This window comes from Heteronotia binoei, chromosome 8, assembly GCF_032191835.1.
Source record: "Heteronotia binoei isolate CCM8104 ecotype False Entrance Well chromosome 8, APGP_CSIRO_Hbin_v1, whole genome shotgun sequence".
Lineage (NCBI taxonomy): Eukaryota > Metazoa > Chordata > Lepidosauria > Squamata > Gekkonidae > Heteronotia > Heteronotia binoei.
Genome location: NC_083230.1, coordinates 45,641,528 through 45,664,704, shown reverse-complemented (window position 1 = coordinate 45,664,704; position 23,177 = coordinate 45,641,528). Strand labels below are relative to the sequence as shown.

General features: G+C 43.6%; 1 protein-coding gene across 1 annotated transcript in view; it reads left to right on the top strand.

The window, feature by feature from the left end:
* PPM1H (protein phosphatase, Mg2+/Mn2+ dependent 1H) overlaps nucleotides 1-23,177 on the top strand; it is a 172,783-nt gene that overhangs the window by 88,166 nt on the left and 61,440 nt on the right. Inside the window, exon 4 of the mRNA XM_060244983.1 lies at nucleotides 8,337-8,449. Within this exon, the coding sequence (XP_060100966.1) occupies nucleotides 8,337-8,449 (113 nt within the window). The remainder of the gene's footprint in view (nucleotides 1-8,336; nucleotides 8,450-23,177) is intronic.

The following is a 23,177-nucleotide window of genomic DNA, read 5'->3' as shown; positions in this document are numbered from 1 at the left end:
GTTAACAGACAGGAGCAAGATTTTTAAAAAGTCCGGTACAATTAAATGTTCAAGGCTAATTACAATTGTTAGATGGATAATTACTCAGCCTTTTCTAAAAATAGAAGCAGGGAACCCACAAGGACTTGTGGGGGGCATCTCATTTATCTCTTCCTGACTATTTTATCTTTCCCTTTCCTGTCAGCCCTAACAGGCTCTCCCCCTTTTCTGCTTCCTCTAACCCATCACAAAATCTACCTTCATCTGCTGCCATCTTCAGTTTTCCCTCCCTCTTTCCCTTGTGTAGCTTCTGTTTAGGAAAACTGTCTCAGGGAACCTGCAAGGATTTGTGGGGGGCAATTAACTTTTTCCTGTAACCCCCTCTTCGCTCTTATTTCCTGTTTCCCTTCCTCTAGCAATACCCACATTGTCACCATCTCCTTTTTCTCTTTCCCACCTACTAACTGACCTACCTTTATTTGCCCCCATCTTCTGCTATTCTTCGTTCCCTCCCCCTGGCAACCTCCATCTGGCCAAAGTGCATTATACTGGTTCCTGTGGCAGGATGAGCCTATTTGCATGGCAGAAAACCTGCAAGGACATAAGGGGAGCATCTTGCTTTTCCCTGTATCTTCCTCTCCACTCTATTTTCCTCTTGGCAGCCCCATATCATCAACATTCCTTGCTTCCTTCTCGCCATTCTACTCACCCACCCTCTTCATCTCAAGCTATATTTCAGGGGTGGCCAACGGTAGCTCTCCAGCTGTTTTTTGCCTACAACTCCCATCAGCCCCAGCCATTGGCCATGCTGGCTGGGGCTGATGGGAGTTGTAGGCAAAAAACATCTGGAGAGCTACTGTTGGCCACCCCTCCTATATTTTATTATTGTTGTTACTGTTGTTATTGTTATTATTGCTATTTAGATTTATGAACATCACAACAGCTAATACTCAGGGCCAAGTAGGCAGCCGCCTTGAGCGCCACTTGGCCTCTCCCCGCAGCCCGCCGCCACCCCCTCCCTGTGCCTGCCACTGCTCACCTCCTCACCCACCGCTGTTTGTCTCCCTGTGGCCAGCTGCTGCCCTCCCCTCCCTGTGGCTGCTCACCTGCCCTCTGGCTACCCGCTGCTGTTTACTTCCCCTCACCTGCCTGCCACTGTCCCTGCCCACCCTCTGCACCGGCTGCCAGCTTGGCAAAGTCTGGGGGGGGGTGCGTGGCAGTGACTTAATAATGACATCACTGCCACATGCCCCCCAGACTTTGCCGAGCCAGCAGCTGGCATGGGGGGTGGGCGGGGATAGTGGCGGCAGGCAGGGGATGGTGGTGGGCTAGGGAAGTAAATGGTGGTGACTGGGGGGTGGGCGGCAGGCAGGCGGGCGGCCACGGGAAGGGGAGGGCAGTGATAATTGGTGCGCGAACGAAAAAAACCTAGGAGGGGCAGAGGTCGGGGATATGGCCTGGGGCGCAGGCACCCCTAGTCCTGGGCCGGCTAATACTGCAGGGCTCTAGGTGATGTACAATAACTATAAAAACATCAAGATAAAAACAATTAAACAAGATTAACTACATAATTTTAAAAGTCAGATGGCAAGTAATAATTATTCCAATTACAGACTGTTGGCTACTAAACTGGCAGGGGGAAGAGGGTGAGGCACATGTGAAAAACAGAAGAGGGTGCCAGCTAAGACCTGGCAGAACATCTCTGCCTTGTAGGCCCTACAGAATTGCATAAAATCCTGCTGTCAAGCATGGTAAAAGCTCAATAGTAATCTATGGTTTTAGGGCCCTCCATAAAGCTGGTCTATGAAACATCATGGAGGGTTGGTGTAGCATGGTTCTGTTATTCTTCCCGCCCCCTTGCTTTATTGTTTTGTGTAGTAGAATAGTGAGAAACGAAACTAGCAGCGGGAGAAGAAGAATGAACACCTTCCCATACATTCCTACATGGGAGTGTAAGCCATCTGGGAAAGCAAGGACAAGACACTGATAACATTGTGGGAACGTAGACATTTATGATAGTTTATGTGTGGCTGGCATTCCTTACCCCCTCCTTTGAGGATCCTTTGAAGTATGCCTTAAAAGAATTGTATCAATGTATTTCTAGTGTCACTCTCAAGGTCCTGCACCAAGAGAGCATCTCGATTTAGCAATAAACGTAGTTTTGTATCTCCTTGACTCGTTCTTTTGAAAATCGCATGCTTGACACCTGCAGGCTTTGATGGTGTCTGGCAGAGAGTTCCACCAAGTTGGGGCCAGGATCAAAAAGGCCCTGGCCCTGGGTCAAGGACAAACAGATGTCTTTGAGGCTGGGGACCACCAGCAAGTTGCTGTGCAAGGAGCACTACACTCTCCCTGAGACATAATGGAGGAGACGGTTCTGTAGATAGGTTGGTCACTGACCATTCAAGACCTTGTAGGTTAGTACCAAAACCTTGAAATTGAGTCAGTACTGCACTGGAAGTCAGTGGTGCTGGTGATGTATGTGTGCTATCTGTGACATTCCGGTCAGGACTTGCGCTGCTGCATTCTGGGTCAGTTGGAGCTTCTGGGTTAAACTCAAGGGCAGACCAGCATACAGTGAGTTATTTAATCATATTTTTATCCCGTCTGGGGGTCTGGACACTCAGCTGCGCATCCACGGCAGCCTCCCACCATCGTGCTGTCCGATAGCAGGACTCCTGACGATGGTGGGGTTCAGGAGGCCAAGCTACGCTGAGTTCAGGTAAGTTGCTCCCATCTCCTTTCTTCTCCCTCTTTCTTCCCCCTCTTTTTTCCTTCCTTCCTTCCTTCCTTCCTTCCTTCCTTCCTTCCTTCCTTCCTTCCTTCCTTCCTTCCTTCCTTCCTTCCTTCCTTCCTTCCTTCCTTCCTTCCTTCCTTCCTTTCTTTTTCCCTGTTTGCCGTATTTCCCACCTCCCCCATCTCTCTCTCTCTCTCTCTTTCTTTCCAACTCTCTCCCCAGTTTCATTCATTTTTTTCTTTCTGTCAGTCTTTTTTTGCTATTTTTCATTTCCTACCTCCCCATCTCTCTTTCTCTTCCCCCTTTTATTCATTCATTTTATCACTTTCTTTTTCTCTATTTACTTTATTTTCTACTCCCACACTCTTTCTCTCAGTTTTTCTGTCAATATTTCTTTTTCCCTCTTTGCCTTATTAACCACCACCCCTCCCTCCCTCCCTCCCTCCCTCCCTCTTTCTTTCTTTCTTTCTTTCTTTCTTTCTTTCTTTCTTTCTTTCTTTCTTTCTTTCTTTCTTTCTTTCTTTCTTTCTTTCTTTCTTTCTTTCTTTCTTTCTTTCTTTCTTTCTTTCTTTCTTTCTTTCTTTCTTTCTTTCTTCTCCTTCCCTCCCTCCCTCCCTCCCTCCCTTCCTTCCTTCCTTCCTTCCTTCCTTCCTTCCTTCCTTCCTTCCTTCCTTCCTTCCGCTTTATTTTCCACTCCCACACTTTTCTTTGTCAGTTTTTCTGTCAATATTTCTTTTTCCCTCTTTGCCTTATTCCCCATCCCTCTCCTTCCTTCCTTCCTTCCTTCCTTCCTTCCTTCCTTCCTTCCTTCCTTCCTTCCTTCCTTCCTTCCTTCCTTCCTTCCTTCCTTCCTTCCTTCCTTCCTTCCTTCCTCCCTCCCCTCCCCCTTTCCTTCCTTCCTTCCTTCCTTGCTTCCTTGCTTCCTTGCTTCCTCCCTCCCTCCCTCTTTTTCTTTCTTTAAGCACTACACCAGGGGTGGCCAAACTTGCTTAACGTAAGAGCCACATAGAATAACTGTCAGCTGTTTGAGAGCCACAACGTCAGATGTTTGAGGGAAGGCAGGCAGACAAATAGATGGGGTGAAGAGGTGGAAAGAAAGCAACTTTCTTTAAATGCCTTCTCCAAGCCACCAGCTGGCTTGGCTTAGAGAAGTGATTTAAAGAGACAAATGTGGTGGCAGCTTCGAGAGCCACACAATACGTGTGAAAGATCCACAGTTTGGCCACCCCTGCACTACACCATGCTGGCTCTTGTGATTGAGTAGTGTGTTGGAATTTTTTTGGGGGGGGGGATGGCTACGTATGGCTATATTATATATGGCTATATATTTGTGGACTTTTTCCAATGCTAGAATATCTTTTTTGAGGTGTGATGACCACACCTCAAAAAAGATATTATAGCACTTTTGGTGATGTCAGAAGTGTGGCCTAGTATGCAAATTATGGTGATGTCAGAGGTGTGGCCTAGTATGCAAATTATGGTGATGTCAGAGGTGTGGCCTCGCATACTAATGACTTCCTGCTGGGCTTTTTCTACAAAAAAAGTACTGGGTGTGAGTAAATCATAGTTGCAAGTTGCTGAGTGGTTCCTTCAAAGGCCAAGACAGCCCATTTCCCATGCCTTTTTGGTATTTGTGTCCTGCATTTCATTGTGATCTGTGCTCCTGTCCCCTAGAGCAGTGGCTCTCAACCTTTTTGGCACTAGGGACTGGTTTTGTGGAAGACAATTTTTCCATGGATCGGTGGGGGGGCAGTGCTGGGGTTTTTGCTGCCCCAAGTTGCCCCCCCCCACACTCCATCCTTGCCTCACAAGGGGGTCTTTAAATGAGGAGAGGGAGACTGGGGCTGTTTCTGCCACCTCCCCACGAGGTGGCCAGGCAGCAGGCCAGTCTGCCTCCCCCTCCCATTTAAAGACCCTGAGATGATCAGCTGATTGGGTCCTAGGCAAGCAGAAGGGGCAGTGGGGCTGCTCTATCTCACTCCAAGGCTGCCTCCCTGCCTCAGAGCAAGGCCGCATTGCCTCTTTTATCTGTCTGGGTCCTGGGCAGGCATAGGCAGTGCGGTGCCTCTGCCTCCCTCTGTGGCCCGGCTGCTAGCAGACCATGGACCAGTACTGGTCCATGGCCCGGTGGTTGGGGACCCCTGCTCTAGAGAGCAGATCATTAAGTCCAGTATGACTGAAAGAAACCAAGGCTTGAAGGCTGGCAATACTGCTGTGGTTGCCTAGCTCACTGAGCATTTGTTTCTGTCATTGCTTCTGTCATTTTGGAAGGTTTTTTTTTTTAAAAAAATCATGTATTTTTAACATTTCAGATTTTTCTGCAAATGTGTGACTTTTATCTGATTTGTATAAAGATCTATTTTGTCTGTCCATGACCCCAGTCTTCAGGTTTTATGAAGAGGAAGCTGTATTTAAATTCAAAACCAGTTGAGCTAATCACAATAATTTTTCAAGTAAGCCAAGTAAAGAGACCCTCATAATCAAATTATTTCAAAATTCCCAGTCCCTTATTGAAGTCATAGTGCACCAGTTGACTTATCTGTGTCTGCTCCTATTAAAATGCTCTTAACTAATACAGCATTTACAGCTAACCTTGACTTATTTTTAAATACTGTGTTTTTTCCATGCACAGTGTGGCTATTAACAAGACTGTTAAAATGTATTATTGAAAAACTAGCTACTAAAACCTATGATAGGGGGCGTGGCATAGCACCGGGCGATGGTGGACGCCTAATGCCGGAGCTCTCTCCCCAACTCCATTAAAAACCATCTCAACTCGAAAACAAAACTCACCTTAATGCCTAAAACCAAGGGAAGCAGTCTAGACTAAAACAGAAGTGAAAAGAAGGCTCTCGAGGCCTGCTAAATTCTTATTTTCAACCTGACGGAGAGGCGGCCCAGGAAGAGCAGGAAGAAGCTGCATTAGGGTTGCCGAATCCAATTCAAGAAATATCTGGGGACTTTGGGGTGGAGCCAGGAGACTTTGGGGGTGGAGCCAGGAACAAGGGTGTGACAAGCATAATTGAACTCCAAGGGAGTTCTGGCCATCACGTTTAAAGGGGCAGCACACTTTTTAAAATGTCTTCCTTCCATAGAAAATAATGAAGGATAGGGGCACCTTCTTTTGGGGCTCATAGAATTGGACCCCCTGGTCCAATCTTTTTGAAACTTGGGGGGTACTTTGGGGAGAGGCACTAGATACTGTACTGAAAATTTGGTGCCTCTACCTCAAATAACAGCTCCCCCAGAGCCCCTGAAACCTCCAGATCAGTTTCCCATTATACCCTATGAGAATCGATCTCCACATAGGAAATAATGAAGTGCTCAGCAGATGTTTCCCTCCCCCCCTCCCGTTTCTGGCAACTCTGAAGCGAGGGATTGGCCTCTCTACTCACGAGTTGCTGCCAACTTCTTCAAAGTAACACAGACACACCATCCCAAGAGGAAGCCTTTCCAATTCGGGCACTGAAGCCTCTGGAGGTGGAAAGGCACATTGTCCTCTGGGGGCGGGGCTTCCCCCCGCTGGCCAGCTGACTGGGGGCGGGAAGGAGCCTAGGAAAGCAGAAGAATCCCTGCTGGGACCTGGGGATTGGCAAACCTAAGCTGCATCCTCCAAAATGGCCACCGGAACACCCAGTGCTGTGCCAGAGGGCAATATCAAGAATGGAGTTTTTCGACACTGGAAGAAAACATTGCTACTAAAATTCAGACTGCAGTCCTCCCTGTGACCACACAACTGCAAACTATGACTGAAACCTTGGCAGAGGTAAGCAAAACAGCTAAATCAGCAATGGAGTCAGTGCTGACCCATCAGGAGGAAATAAAAAGCCTGCAGGCCTCAGAGAGGTGGGCAAAAAATAAACTTATGACTTTGGCAAATAACAGCGAGAAAAAAATATTTGTGGAAGGGGAGAAAGATCTCCAGGCCTTCCTAACCTCATGGTTAGCAGACCTCTTAACTTTGGAAGAAGGGGTTGTTCCATTTATAAACTGCAATACAACTGGGCCCCATGCCTAAATATGTGGACAATTTCTCCAGAGATATCCTGGCAGATATTCTAGACCATAGAACAAGGGATACCATTTTAAAACTCTCCAGGTTGGAAAAAGGCTTAACATACCAAAATAAACAAATTTTAGTCCTGCTTGACTTGTCCCAGGAAACGCTCCAACATGAAACCTGTTCTCACTAAATGAAACCTGTTCTCACTAAACTAATGGAAAACAACTATAAGTTCCCGTGGGCATCCCCGTGCAACATTATAGTAGTACATCAAGGCAAGAGGCTTATGGCAGAAGACGTGGAATCAGGCTATGCCTTGTTGTCTGTTTTGCAAATTGATTTTGAGCATCCTGCTTCTCCTTCAAGATCAAGTTCTGCTTCTAAGTCACCTCCATCAAGCCTCACTAACTGATGGAAGAAATCTAAGATGAAAGCTCCAGAATAGACTAATTAAATGCAAAAAAGTGGTTACACATTTTAAAAAGCCAAAGGGTAAAGATGAGTCTAAGTTTTTTTCTAATTTAACTCTAAAGTTGAATATTTCATCCCATTTGAAACTTTTCTGTGGGGTGGAATGAGGGAAGTCACTGAGTTTATTCTGCTTTTTGAATATAGGCAAGAGAGTATTGTTTCTCCTGTCAGTTTTAGTCCTGTTTTGAGGGACAAGCTTTGAGAGTTGGATCTCTTAGATAGATACGGTTTGGAAACAATTTATTTTTGGATTTGGTGTATTGTAAGTTTAAAGTATGTTTTATTCATTATGTTTGCTGACTCTTCTCCAGGTACTCATAATGTTATGGAAACATAGTAGATTTCTTGTTTGCAGAAAATTTTTGCCTGGTTTGCTCTTGAAGTAGAATGCAGTGATAGAACTCACTATACCTCTCCAGCTTGCCAGAGAACAGAAAGCATGAGGGGAGGGCCAGTAATCTCAATGAGATGACTTTTCTTTATGTATGTATTTGTACCTATGCTATTAGTCAAACTCTATTCAAAACAAAATTAATTTTAAACATACCATGAGCTAAAATATCAAAAAGCAGGGCTTTTTTTTTAGCAGGAATATACAGGAACACAGTTCTGGCTGGCTTGGTGTCAGGGGATGTGACCTAGTATGCAAATAAGCCCTGATCAAAAGCATTATAAAATAACCAGCTAATGTTTAAAATTAGCAGCAAAGATATGTAATACCCTTTTCCAGAGTTTCTGCTAAAAGAAACCTCTTACTAGTAGAATAGGAAATTAGTATTTCTCCTCTTGTGATCAAATGATACAATCAAGTTGAACACTTCAGGATTTTACCACCATCTTCTACTTCATGTGCAGACCTGGACTTTCTCTTTGTTTTGTAAAGGAGGTAACTGGTTTAACTTTTTTTTGCTAGTTTCTTTTTCCCCTCCCCAGTTTTATGACAATATCTTGCTTCCTTCCTCAGTGTATGTTTTGGTAGGTAGCTAACATTTTGTAACTTAATTATCCTGCCTTTCCCCTGTAAGCAGCACTGGGAACCTCAATATGTATTCACAGTTACACTGCTGGGGCTGGGGTGGGGGACGGTGGAAAAGCAGTTTTGGAAATATTCTCTAAACCTTGTTTTTTTGTTCCTTCTCTCCTCAGGATTTACAGATAGAGCGAGAAAAGACAGTGTACAATATATCTGGAGGCTGCACGGCGCTTATTGTGGTGTGTTTACTAGGAAAGCTCTATGTGGCAAATGCTGGTGATAGCAGGTGAGCCAAGTTAGTGGGCTGCTCCAATTAGATATTGCTAAGGAAAAACCATTCTAATCCTTTGTGTTCTTTTAAAAAGCAATTGCAATGATAACATCCCTATCAAGATTAATGGTTGTGTCAGAATTTGAATGGAACTCACAAATTTCTTTCATGATGCACCAGAGGGTCCCCTGTCACCCTTGAACAGTATTTCAGGAGGCAGTTGAGGGATGTACTGGGACGTGCAATAGCTGTGCTCCAGAATTCCTTCAGTCAACAGAAATTATTACTCTCTGCAATGTAAAATGTGTTGATTGATCTCTGTTGGAAAATGTTCAGTGTGGCCATGATCTGGCGGTCATGAGGACAGCAGGGAGTCTCCCTTTCTCAAACCTCCCCTCTGCATCATACCTCAAATTGTATTTAAAGCATTATCTTGTATAGAGAGCTTTGCTTGGCCCGTCTAAAAAGAGTATGAAAGATGTTTCTGCTGGATATGTTCCTATCAAGGTAAGTTGGCAGTTTGGGTGAGTTTTGAATAAGGCAGTCCTAGAGATAAAAATCCTGTTGTATGAAAGATTTGTCAGTGAAGATGAGAGCTTTCACAAAGAAAGGAAATGTGGGCTGCCTTAAAATAAAATGGGAAGGTGACTGATAGAACCTGTTTTATTCTCAGATTAGTTAGTTTACTGACTCTTGATACCTGATTTACAGCAACTTGTTTGGTTCATGTGTAATCTAATTTGAATCTTACCCAAAGTTGTTTTTCCCTGTTAAATGCACTCTTCAAGATAAGTACTGCCCTATTACTTGCTATGCATTACTCTCCCTTAAGACAGAGTGGATATACTCATCAGGTTATGTGTTTTGAAATGTATAAATCTCAAGGTCAAAGCATTGATTTCCCATCATTTGGAAAGTGTACCAACCTCAGCAATATTTCCAAAGTTACATTTTCCTTATAATGCACCACTGTTTAGCATTCTGGTAATGTTTCATTAGTGCATTGTGCTTTGTGTTTTAAAGTATGTGAAATGCACTGATTGGCATTGTGTAGGTTGCCAGCCAGTGCATTGCACACACATTAAAAATTCTGTACTGCTGTCATTATAGTAGGGAATTTACATCTCTATTCTAATAGCTACCAGAGACCTGCTGCCAGACATCTGACTAGTCCTTTTGAATTTACGTATGAAATCAAGTCTTCCTTGCCTGCCCTTACCAACCACTTACAGTGCATAAGAACATAATAAATGCCCTGCTGGATCAGACCATTAGGTCCATCTAATCCAGGATCTTTTCTCATACAATGGCCAGTCAATTACTCTTTATCACCAGCAGTGGTGTAGAGGCTGAGGCCTTCCCTGATGTTACCTTCTGTAACTGATGTTCAGAGGTTTACTGTTTCTTGATGTGCAATTCTGTGCAGATATCATCCTTTGATATCAGTGAGTTTCAGTAGGCTGAAGTAGTTTGCATGAGATTGCATTAATAGTCTTGTAAGGCTTCTCTGAGCTCCACGGCACAGGGTGGTAAGCTGCAATGTTGCAGTCCAAGCTCTGCTCACAACCTGAATTCAATCCCAGTGAAAGCTGGGTTCAGGTAACTGACTCAAGGTTGACTCAGCCTTCCATCCTTCTGAGGTCAGTAAAATAAGTACCCAGCTTGGTGGGGGTTAAAGTGTAGATGACTGGGGAAGGCAGTGGCAAATCACCCTGTAAAAAGTCTGCCTGAAAATGTCATAATGCGACGTCACCCCAGAGTTGGAAATGACTGGTGCTTGCACAGGGGACTATCTTTACCTTTTCAAGCCTTCTCTATTCGTATTTCTTCCTTGGTCCATTATTTTCATATTGTTCTCTTTGTTTCTTTATGTTGATATTGGCAAATCTTGTTGCTTTGCTTTTAGGGTCCATCTTTTACAGGTGGAGTATTTTTCAAAATTCTGGAGCAGTTTCACTGGGGTTCAGAAGGAAAGCTTTCAAAACAGTGTTTTGCAGAGCATTTTAAACATTTATTTCTTATCAGTCCTCAAATGGAAGTATAATTGAAAATACACATAAAAACTATTAAATACAAAGAAAGCAAAATCTAAAGCCAAGAACTGAAGTGATTTATAATCAGCTCCCTCAAAGTACAATAGTTCCGTCGTCTTCCCAACCCTAAATGCAAGAAGTTTCTTCTAAAACCAGATCTATCCTGATGATCTGAGATCCTTGAGCAGAGAGTTCCATGGTGAAGGCATGCTTGTTTTATAACCCTCTTTTCATTTAAGAAGGTTGAGGCTTTTGGCACATTTTGTTGAATAAGGACACACTTAATCTGCCTCATTGCAGTAATGCATGAAGGAAAAAAAAACAAAGGGGGAAAAAACTCAACCATGGAAACAAGGTGGATATTCAGAAGGTTGAGTATAACAAACTTAAAAATATAACAAAGCAGGGCTTTTTTTGAGCAGAAACACACAGGAACGCAGTTCCAGCTGGCTTGGCATCAGGGTGTGTGGCCTAATATGCAAATGAGTCCTGTTGGGCTTTTTATACAAAAAAGCCCTATGTGAAACAGTGGTGACATAAGGGTGTGTGGCCTAATATGCAAATGAGTTCTGGCTGGGCTTTTTCTTCAAAAAAAAGCCCTGTAACAAAGTATTTACACAGTGTAACAATTAACAATTTAAAACAAGATAGATACATAGAAATGCTAAAATCCAACCCATAGAAACTGCATGTCAACTGAACATGAACCAGATAACAGAATATCTCAGTGGGTGCATTCAAACTACACTAAATAATGTGTTTTGCAACTGGATTGTTACTATTCTTACTTTGGCCACAAGTAATGTGACGATGATAATCTACTATTGAAAAGTTCAGTATTTTCAGTATTGATATCCAAATATACCACTAGTCCTTTTGGGACTATATCTTTCTTTTTGTTTCTTACAAAAATTGTGTTTTCTTTTTTCAACTGTTATTTTTTTCCAGCCACTCAAATGGCAAAAACTGAGATGCATGTAACACAGAATGTAGAAGTTAGTAGTTTTTAGCGCTCCTGCCATAGTGTTGATGTGTTTTCAGTTTTGCTTGCAGAAAACTAACAGTGCAGTGCAATCAAGGCTTTGACAAATCCTGTGCAAAACTGTGCCAATCCAAGCTCATTCATTTCAGTGAGCTAAGGTGACACAAATCCCAGGATTGCATTGTATGTCATTTGTAGTTTTTATTTAATAAAATATGACAAACCTTTTATTTGCCAACTAAGTTATAAATGTGTATTATGTTGATAAGGAATAAAATAAGTTTATATTTGGTCAGAAAGCAAGTATTGCATATATTTCACCCCACCTCCCCCAAATATTCTGGAATAAAACCTGTATCAGAGAGATCTGTGGGCTTCCCTCTTCCCTTCTCTCCTTCTTTCTCTCTTTCTTTCTCTGTGCCCCAGTTATTCCACCCATGATGGATATTAGGATGCTATCTGATGTAGTCAAGAAGTATTAGATTTAATTTATAATAACATGGATTTTAAATTGCAATATGTTGGATTATTGTATTTTGATTATTGTAAGCCCTGCTTAGCAGGGAATGGAGTGGGATAGTTTATATTTTTGTAACATATGGAACTTCAGTTTATTCATTTACAAAATGCCCTAATCAGGGCCATGAATAGGGTTGCCAAGTCCAATTCAAGAAATCTCTGGGGACTTTGGGGGTGGAGCCAGGAGACTTTGGGGGTGGAGCCAGGAGACACTGGGGTGGAGCTAGGAGCAAGGGTGTGACAAGCATCACTGAACCCCAACGGGAGTTTTGGCCATCACATTTCAAGGGACGGCACACCTTTTTAAATGTCTTCCTTCCCTCCACCCTTCCCTTCTCTGATTTCACCTGAGAGGCGGAGCGAAGCGGGCGACGCCGCTGCGCTGCCGCCGCCTCTTCTCCGCTTCACCATAACTGCTTCTCCGAGATGGGCGGAGAAGAGGTGGCAGCGCAGTGGCGTTGCCCGCTCCGCCTCTGAGGTGAAATCAGAGAAGGGGAGGGTGGAGGCAGGCCAGGAGCGTGGCGAGCCGCGAGTCCGGGTCCTAAAAGGACCCAGATTCGCGGCTCGCCATGCTCCTGGCCTGCCTCTACCCTCCCCTTCTCTGATTTTACCTCAGAGGCGGGGCGGAGCGGGCGATGCCGCTGCGCTGCTGCCACTTCTTCTCCGGTTCACCTTAGCTGCTCCTCTGAGATGGGGCGGCTCGCCATGCTCCTTGGTGCCATTTCCCCCTCCCCCCGCTTCCATTTTTTTGGAGAGCGGGGGAAGAGGCTGTAAATCCTGGGGTCCCCCGCCAGGGCGGGAGGGTTGGGAAGCCTAGCCATGAAACCAGCTAACAAAAACTTCTAATAAAAATAAATCTTAAAAACCATTAGAACCAAACAAAAACACATAATTCAACTAATTAAAACTGAAGCTGAAATAAATCAAGGCTTTGACAAATCCTGTGAAATCCTGTTCGATTCCCCACTTCTCCATATGCAGCTGACAACTTCACAGGAAGTATGAGTAGAGGCACTTACTGCTTCCTCTCCCTTCATCTTCAAGGTGAATATTTGCTGTTCCACAGCAAGCAGCAGGAATTGTCCTGTCTGTGGTAGCTGCATGGCAAGCTGCTTATATTTAAATTCAGAACAAACTGATTTTGAAGTGCCTGACAGATATGTAGTAGTGAAACAAACTGCTTACTCCTTCATATAATTTGCTTATCTGGGCTTTTTTTTGAAAGAGAATAAATTATGTTGGTTATACAGACTCTGGGACTTCAGCCTCCTTACAGATTCATTGCTCTGTACCGGCCACTTCTGTTTCACTCATTCTTGTGCTTCTGGTTTTAACACTGTAGTTCCAAGCCATAAAGGATAGGAAGCTCTCCTTAAGATTCATCTTCACTAGCAAGTGAAACAAAGAATCAGAGGCAGAATATATTAAAACTAGTAATAAGGCCCATTGTGAAGAAAAATATAACTGGCTCTAGAAAGAGGCTCTGGGTGAGTGCCTCCCCACCCTTGCTGTCTTCCCACCCACCCAAGTGAAGGCATTCACTCCCTGCCCCCACTTCAAGGGAAGCTGATCTCTGCCATCTGGAGAGCAGTTGTAATTCTGAGTGATCTCCAACTCTCACCTGGAGATTGGCAACACTAGTTCTCCAGGAGGAAATACCATTGTACTTATCTGAGGTGCCACCCCTCCTCAAACCCCACTCTCTCCAGGCCCCACCCCTTAAATCTCCAGTAATATCCTAACCTGGAATTGGCAACCCTATCTCCTTTCCTTTATCTGCCCCTCTGACTTCAGCTTTCCATTGCCTTCCCCCTCCCTGCAGCCTCTACATAGGAAAAGGACAGTCTTTCTCCACAGTGTGTGTGGAGGGATCAAAGCAGCTTACATCATTCTCCTCTCACCACCCTGTGAGGTGGGTTGGGCTGGAAGTCTGTGAGTGGTTCAAAATCACCCAGTCAGCTTCCACCTCAAGAACTGGGGTCTGGCAGACCCACATTGGCTGTCATAGGGGGGGGCGCTGCTGAACAGTAGCAAGCAGCCAGACATATACTAGCTAACCCCCAGGCGGAGCCTGAACTGAACTCCAGACAACAGATTTCTCTACCCATCCTGGAGGAAATAATTGATTTGGAAGGTGGACTCTATGGCATTCTATTCACCTGAGGCCTCTCCCTATACTGAGAAAATGAGCCTAGGTTGCCTAGCAGCATCCTCTGGCTAACACTTTCCAGGTGGCAGCCATGGCCTTTAAGAGACTAAGGAAACAGTCCCAGCGGGGCATAGCCTCCTTGGCTATTTCTGTGGCCTTTGGAGGCTGCATGTGCTGGAAGACCTTTTGTGAGGCCACAGTAGCTCTGCAGCCCTTTCTGAGGCTGGTTGACAGAGAGGATACAGAGAAGCTTCAGAGATGTTTTTCTCTCTGAGGTAAGACTGCTTTTGCTAGTTCATTCAACATTTCTGGGCCTGAATAGGCGGGAGCAGGAGAATCAGCCAGTGGGAGGCCAGAGACACTGACTGGGCTGTGATGTGCCAATGATTTGTTCCCACAAATATTATCCAATGGCAATGCTGGATTTGGCCATGAAGCAGGAGAATTATTATTATAGGTATGTCCTCAGGTTTGGTTCACACAAAGAAACTGTGGTTATTTTTCCTCTCCACTGTGTTCTCTTGTCATGTAACCATGAGGAGAAATGTTTATGTGAGCTGGCTTTGTTGAAGGAGACAGCTGCATCTATTTCCATGACTGGAACTATCCTTTTTGAGTGTTACAGTCAGAGTTTTTTTCTGAGCAAGAACACACCAAGCAGTTCTAGCTGGTTTGGTGTCAGGGGATGTGACCTAATATGCAAATGAGGTCCTGCTGGGCTTTTTTGTAGAAAAAGTGAAACAATTGTGATGTCAGGGGGTGTGGCCTAATATGCAAATGAGTTTCCTGTTGGGGGTTTTCTACCAAAAAAAAGCCCTGATTCCAGTTAAGTAAATTGACCTGTCCTCATGTAGACTCTGGTTTCACATGGCACTTTCTTCATATAATTGTGTACCAGAGAGTAATACAACCATTCAATTAAATAAGTACTCTCTCTTTTTGCATTAAGTAGTCCTGAATGTCTGTATTTTAGTGTGGCAAATCTAAGAAGTTATATCAATAGCTTTCTTAGCACATAGTAAGAATTAATAATATTTTATGTTCAGCTATTGCATTTGCTGTAAACTAGCCCATGGCTGCCTGCCAAACACCTGTTTCCATTAATTTTTTTCCTTGGGCTCTTGTTTCTACAGAAAACAAGTGTTTTTCTGAATAAATAACCCTTAGTTAAATCTTTAATGTCCTGACTATGCCCTGTTGGGAATAGTTGACAAAAAACCCCCCCATGAGTGGCTTGTTTAGACTGATAAGATTGACAAAACCTGTTTTGTTCTCAGGTTGGTTTGGCTGTTTTCTCTTGGAATCTGACATACAGGTACCTGGTTTGTTCATACGTAATCACATTTGTATCCATGGTCATGTGCCAAACATGTATATTTAGATGGCATAGTAAACTGATAGGGAAAAAAATCTATACTTGTAGCCTTCAGGGGAGCTTTTTCCCCTCCCATGGTTGTTTTCTGACATATATAATCAAAACCTACTTGCATGGGACTTGCTTTATTCTATCTTACAGTAAAACCTGACCTTATTGTTTCTGTCGGCCTAAACTTTCTTTCTCTCATTTCCATTGACAGACTTCAGATCATTCTTCAAACAAGCAAGTTACTTCCACTCCACCTCCATAGAATTTACAACATTTAGTTTCTTTTGACAAAATGGGCACAACTGCCTTGTGCCTTAAAATTCATAACATGCTGTCAAAGGGAGTTTTCCAAGTGATTTCCCTTTGTCACTTCTTAGCAGTTTTTTTGTAGCTTCCATTGTCAAAATGTACAGTTCAGTGTTGTGATTAAAATAATTTCTGATTGAAAAGATGCATAATAGAATTAGGGCATTCTGTGAATACTCTAACAGTTGGAGATGGTGGTGGTTGTTTTGAGCACAACAATGGCAACTGAAGTTCAACAGAAGTAAAATTGCACTTTTGACTTTATGCAGTGAAGTATTCTTTTCATTTTGTGACTTGACCAGTTGTAACCAGCATGCCATTTCTTACTCCTGTGTGAAAAGAGAGGCCCAGGCCTCGGATTCAGCAGGAGCTCACAGGAGCACAGCTCCTGAACCTTTCTGAGGGTTCTACCTCCTTCTCACCTTGTCCATTGAATAGTAGGTGCAGCTGCATAACAATCTCTAGATGAGTTCCACCACCTATTTTTCTACTAAACGACCCCTGGAGAGGCCAATAATATGCAACCATTAGACACTAAGTCATACATGCACAAAAGGTTAATGTGTTTTTTTCAAAAGAATATGTGGGTGTCTCTGTAACAACCTTGGCCCTCTTTAAATTAGTACTTTTAATGCATCTGCCAGAGTCTTTCCCTGAGGCAAAATGTTAACATGGTAGATTTGGCTTAACCCCTTCCCATGTAGCTAGAATTCAGAATGCACATGAGAATGGTTTACATGAGCTATCAGTTTGATTAGTGCGCAGTCACTGGCACCATGAATGTATGTATTGAAAACATTTATGTTTCTTTTTCTGGCTTAAACTGTATCAGATGCAATTTACAGCATGACAACCCTAAAAGGAGCAACTCAGGGAGGAGGGAAGGGAGGGTATTCGAATTTTAAATATCTCCCCTTCCCTCCCTGAGTCACACCTTTGTGGCAGCACACATCAGGGACAACCTTCCCTTCACTTCCTGACCTGTGCCACCACTGTGTCACGACTCACGAGGGAATGGAGGGTGCTTAAACTTTACATACTACCCCTTCCCTCACTGAGTCATGCTGCAGTGGCAGCAGACATCAGGGAGTAAAAGAAAAGTATTTAAAGAGACTAACTTCCCTTCTCTCCCTTATGTGTGTCACCACAGCGCAACTCATGGATGGAAGTTTTGGAGCTGAATGAAGTCCGCAATACTGATTATTTCCTGAATCCCAATAACATACCAATATTGGGATTCAGAAATATCAGTATATACTGATATTTTTCAAGTTTAGTATACCCAAATCTGAAAAATACTGAATTTTTTTATGCACACTCCTGAAGAGCACTCTCTTAATTTAAACTTCTGAAAATGACACACAGGAGGCTTTAGAATGCTTAAAAATAGACAAGATATTTTATTCAACATAAAGGGGGAAGGTTCAGGTTCATTTAAGGGTATAATGTCTGAGGTAAATCAATAATAAACTCTGAGGTGGCTAATTGCAGTTCATATGTTTGCAATTGAGAGTTTCAACTTTTCACACAGTCTGAGAATCTTTGAGATGAAAGTCTTTTGTTTCAGTGTTTTCTAAATACTCCAGTATAAGTTCTTGAGTTTTACTGATTCCTCAGGTTTCAGAAGGCAGGGATATACTAACAAGCACCCAGCAGTCCCGTAATTAGGATTTTAAATGTTTGGGGGGGGGGTGATAAATTTTTCAGGGGGCACTTAATTAAAGTGGCCTTTAGTGGCCCCTTGGAGTCTCCTCTCTTGCAAGCCAGGTGAGTTGGGTGGTGTATGTTTGACTTGGCCTGCAGCCACCACCTTAACCTGCAAAGGCGTTGGAAGGCAAAGCAGCTTGTGCAACTCACTTTATCCCCAGCTCCACACACCCCTTCCAAGCAGCTGGAGGTCTTTGGCGGGTGCCTGGATGCTGCCTTGCCTGCTTGGCATGAACTCAGGTGGTGGTTCAAGAGTTCTACCACATTGCCAGGAGATTTTGATAGAAACAGATAGAACTTGGTGTCATTAGTATACTGATAACACCCAAATCCCCAGTGTAAGACCAGTTCCCAAATGAAGTCAATTGAAGTGGCATTTGCCCCCCTCGCCCCCGGTCTTTTCATGGAAGCACATGGGGGAAGGCAGCCAGGGGGAATATGCACATTGGTAATAGCTGTTTTGGACAGAGAAAACATTAGGAGAGGCAACAGTCCCTCCTGAACGCTTTGGCTGGTGCATGCTCCCCAACCTACCTCCCTGTTAAGGATCATGTAGGATTAGCTGGTCGCCTTCTGCGGGATGAGGAATTTTTTTTTTTATTCCCTTAAATTGTCTGTGAAAAGGGTTCCTTTTTTTGCCTGCTCCACATGGTTTGTCAGGGAGGATTTAATTAGCTCTGGTTTTCTGGTTAGGCCGTAACTAAGAAGGCAGGAAAAGCACAGGACTATAGGAAGTTCAGTTGGCAAGCACCTTGATACATCTGAAAGGAGGTTCTCAAATCTGGGTACCTATACAGTCTGGGTGCCTTGGTGAGTACCCCTTTGGGGCTGAGGGGCATATGACAGGCCCTAAGGCTGGGAAGTCATGGGCTTAGACTTCCCAAACTGTAACTCTGTTCCTTTCTAGGCACATTGTTGTGAGCAATGAAGTGAAAGATTCAGATAAATCTTTTTTGTGTTCTCTGTGCATCACACCCACGGGATAGTGCATGTGCGCCAACCCCGATTGGTACTTAACAAGCGAAGGATTTTCACGCTCACTCCAGTGGGCATGTGCAGGAACCCCACCATGCATGCTCACCAGAGCAGTGCAGACATCCCATCAGTTCTCTTCTGACTGTAGTGCTGATCAGTTGATCTCCTTGCTCCAGCCGGTACTTTTTACTAAACTTTCCCCCTTTTTCAAATAGTTTTTTCTTATCTGTCTTTTATACTGTCTCAAAAACAAAAAGAAAAAAAAAACAGAGAGAGGAAAGTAGAAGACTTTACTTTCCTCAGCTTTTGGACTTCTCCCCTTCTCATCGTCTTTTCTTGGACTGCTCATGAAAGGCATTGGATGGTGTTTTTAAAATGGCTCCCAGTATGGGAGTGCATTTCTCCCTCTGGTTGGTCACCTCCTCTGCTTGCCCTGTCTTGGGAAGATTTTCTATGCAGATCCATACAGTGTTACACCAAGTCGTCCTAACGAGGGAAATATTGAGCGACACGCCTGTCTACAACGCTCAAGACATCTTTCTCACAACTAGAAAGACTGTGACGTCTTTGACTCTAGATGCTGCATGGCCCAGCTTGAGGGTGAGAGAAACTCTCATGGCTCTTGTCCCATTCCGATGCTGACCGGTCTCTCAAATGATCAAACTCGGCATCTAAGTCGAAGTCCTTGCTGCCTGTCAGAAATTGCAGGGAGGACAAGGGATTTAAGGAGGAGGGCAAGCATGGCAAACGTGACTGCAGTTGGCATACCCCATTTGCCTATATGAAAGGATCCGTGTTGGAGGTCATCCTCGCTGACTGAGCTCCCGGACACTCAACTTGCTCCCGATCCTAATGGTTCAGCTCTTGCAGCTTGGAGCACAAATGCATTGCCTCCTCCTAACCATATTTGTGGTCTCTGAGCACCAACAGCTCCCTGCTCGACCATGGTCCCGTGGGCACCGGTGCTGGAACACGCCCCCTCCATACCAATGTCTGACCTTGACAGCAGTCATCTGTCAGTTGCAATAGAGGCAGCTCTCCCTTCATGCACCCCCACTGTCCCCATTTTTCACTTGGGTTAAGCAGCAGGGGTGATATCTACATGGGGTGCACCCTGTCCAAGCAGCCTTTTCATGGCTCCAGCTGAGAACCTTTTGATTGACTTGCAATTTGAAGCCTCCCAAAGGTATTGGGTGCGTCACCACCCATCGTACTGGCTGTGGGTAACTGCAACCAGACTCACTCTGATACTGGATTGACGCCGAGAGGAGCAACCTCACAAATCTCCCCAGCCAACTGGGGAGGCTCCGCCATCAACTCTGAATGTCAGTGCCTCTCCCCGTCCTTCAGATAGTGTATGGGGACAGTTGTTGGACACACTGGCTTCCCCTCAATGTCAAACACTATGCTGCCAAATGCACTCAAAAAGAGCACCTTCTTCAAATGCTTGGTCGACATTCCTACCGAAACTCTTCACTAGCTGTCACTTTCAAATGCCATGCATGGTTCCACTTCAGTGCTTTTCAGCCTAGCACCAGAGCACATGCTGAGGACCTCCTGTTTAAGGCTATAGCCTTAAAGTGTCGATGACTGGGGAAGACAGTGGCAAATCACCCCGTAGCAAAAAGTCTGCCAAAAAAAAGTCATGATGCAACATCACCTCATGGGTCGGTACGACTCAGTGCTTGCACAGGGGACAACCTTTACCTTTTACCTTTTTATACCAATATATTGGTATAGTATTTAGAACAACATATAGTAATTTTAATGTAATGAAATGAATCTTGAAATATACTCCACGCAATTAAAAGGAAAAAAATGTTGTTATCTTCATGCTTGAGGGGAGATGAAGGGGCATTGTAAAGGAATTTGGTTAGTCCAAAAGCAAGACGGAACACAAAAACAGTTGGAACTCCAAATCCGGGCTTTGTTAGCATCAGGTGCTTCTTGTCATGTGACTATAGTAGGTGAGCAATCAAATATGAGCAATCTTGAGAAGCAGTGTGGGCAGCAGAACAGCCTCAGCAATACCTCTTTTATTTTCCTTTCCTTCATAATATTAATTTCTTTCTCTCACCTTCTCACTGTTAAAGGTAAAGTGTACTGACTTATGCTAACCCTGGTTTGCCATTGCTTCCTTCTGCATAGCAGCTACACTTGTCTGTGGTAGTCTCCCATCCAAGTGCTGACAGTGGCTGACCCTGCTTAGCTTCCAGGGTCTGATGAGATCAGCCTAGACTGGGCTACTAGGGTTGTTTTTTCACTGTTGACCATAGTTTATCACTACTGCTAATCAGGGTTCCTGTCATTGCCAGAATTTGGAACATTGGTTAACAGATAACCTAGTTAGCAGTAAAATCAGTTAAAGAGTCAATGTGGTATAGTGGTTAGGGTGTTGAAGTAGGATCTGGTTGGCCTTATGTGCATTTGCACTCCTCCATGAAAACTGATTGAGTGACCTTGTGCCAGTCACTTTCTCTCAGTCTAATGTGCATTACTGGGGAGCAGTTGTAAGCAGACCTCATTTTGGGCAGGAGCTCACAGGAGCAAAGCTCTGGTCTGGAACCTCTACATTTTATTGTGTTATTTCTTTCTTCCCTGCCCTCCCCCAAAGTTACTTGTTTCTGGGCTCCATTGTTCAAACTCCCTATGAGAATTTTGCTGAACTCTAAGATTGGACAAACTTTCTAATATTTTTCCCTGCCAAAAATGGGGAAACAACCAAAACACATAAAGCAGACAAATGGAAATCTTCATTATGCCACTGTGGCCACATGGGAGAAAGTAATTTAAAAAATATGATGGGAATAAGGTTTTATTATGACAGTTAAAATGCAAGAAGCATTTTAAGGTAGATGCTGAACTGATATAATTTAGTACACCTTCCAGTGATGTCAGGTGTGTGTGACATATGCAGATGTTATGCAAATGAGTTATACTAATGAACTCAGGCACCTCTTTTTCTGCAAAATGACCCTTGGGGCATCTTCAGTTACTGTTGAAGTTATCATTACATGAACATAGAGACATTTTGCTTCTGACAGGAGCAATACCATGATATTTTAACTGTATGTTGGTAACATAAATTAATGGCACTACTAAGCTTAATAGAATACATGTTGTGTCCTTGGAAACAGCTTTCATGTTGAGAGATTCCCTTCAACTACATGTTTCAGGGTTCTGTTAGTCCGATTTTACTGTAAAACAAAATGGTCACATTTCATTAATTTAGAACAGCAGCCATAATTCCAGCAGCCATTTTGGGGGGGTTTGTGTGTTTCCCTATAGCTGAGAGTACTCATGAGTGAATAGTCTATTCTGTACTGTTACTTCAAATATACAATTTGTTCCTATGCCACATACATATATACAGAGTCCCTTTACTACCAATTACTCATTATCACCAATTACTGCTACAAATTAGTCATATGGTTTTTTTCACTGACACAGTATTAAAGGGATTGTTCAAGCAACTTCAAAAGTGTGTGTGTTGAATGGATACATGATACTTGATAGAGTAAAAAACATTTTCTGCAGAATGGGCTTGCTGTAGTCAACAGTAATGTGGACATTGTGTGTGTGTGTGTGAGAGAGAGAGAGAGAGAGAGAGAGAGAAAGAGAAAGACTCTGCATCTGACATTGGGAAGTAGGGAAGCAATGAGAGGGCCTGCTGCTTGTTTCCATTATAGAAAAGATGCTTACCCTCTCTCTGCTTCAGAGAGTCTTTTGTCACTTTTATTTTTGCAGAAGGCTGCTACCTCAGCCTTTTGCAAAATGCTGGTGTGACTGGAAAGACCTGCTTATTCTTTGTCTGCATTCTCTGCAGTTTGCATAGAACTCAGAGAGGAGATTTTTGCACTAGCTTGCTGGAGGCATTGGTGTTTGTCTGAGGTGAAGGGAGGAGGAAGTGCTATACTGATTGAATTTAGGGAGCCCTTTCTTCAAAAGTAATTTTAGGGAGCACTTTCTTCAGGCTCAGCTCTCTAGATTAACCATTTTCCTGCTCTGGTATTTTGTTAATCTAAATTTGTGATTAGCTAAACTTTTCATCCATTGGGTGGTTTTATCTGTGTACATCAAATACATGTCTGCATAGCTTCCAGCTGGACCATAAGTAAACACTTAAAACCAGGGCAGCGCCTGGAAATGTAATAACTTTATAGCCCTCCCAGTTACGTTGTAGTTGGAAAACACCAAATTACTAAAGTCCTTCTCTTGTGTCTCTTTTCCTCCAGTTGCTACTGTAGTAAAATGAATTGTTTGTAGAGTTACTGGAAAGCCTTAACCTGGATAACCCAGGCTAGCCCATTCTTGTCAGATCTTGGAAGCTAAGCAGGGTTGGCCATGGCTAGGAATTGGAAAATCAACCTTCATAGAATACCAGGACTGTGATGCAGAGGCAGGCAATGGCAAACCACTTCTGAATCATCTCTTGCCTAAAAAGCGTCTAGTTTACCACCTAGTAATGCAGAATGCTAAACAGCTAGAACTTCCGGCTACCAGACAATCTTAGGATCTCCTCACTATACTACACGCAATACCATATGATATTAATAATTATTATTAGTTGCTGGAAATATCAGCCTTGTCTTTTGAGCCTGAAAAAAATCTGCCACAAACTATCCCAGTATTTATATTGCCACTTGCAGGCTTTTAAAGCGTTCATTCAACATGGTTGTTATGATTCCATCAGATACTTGAAGAAA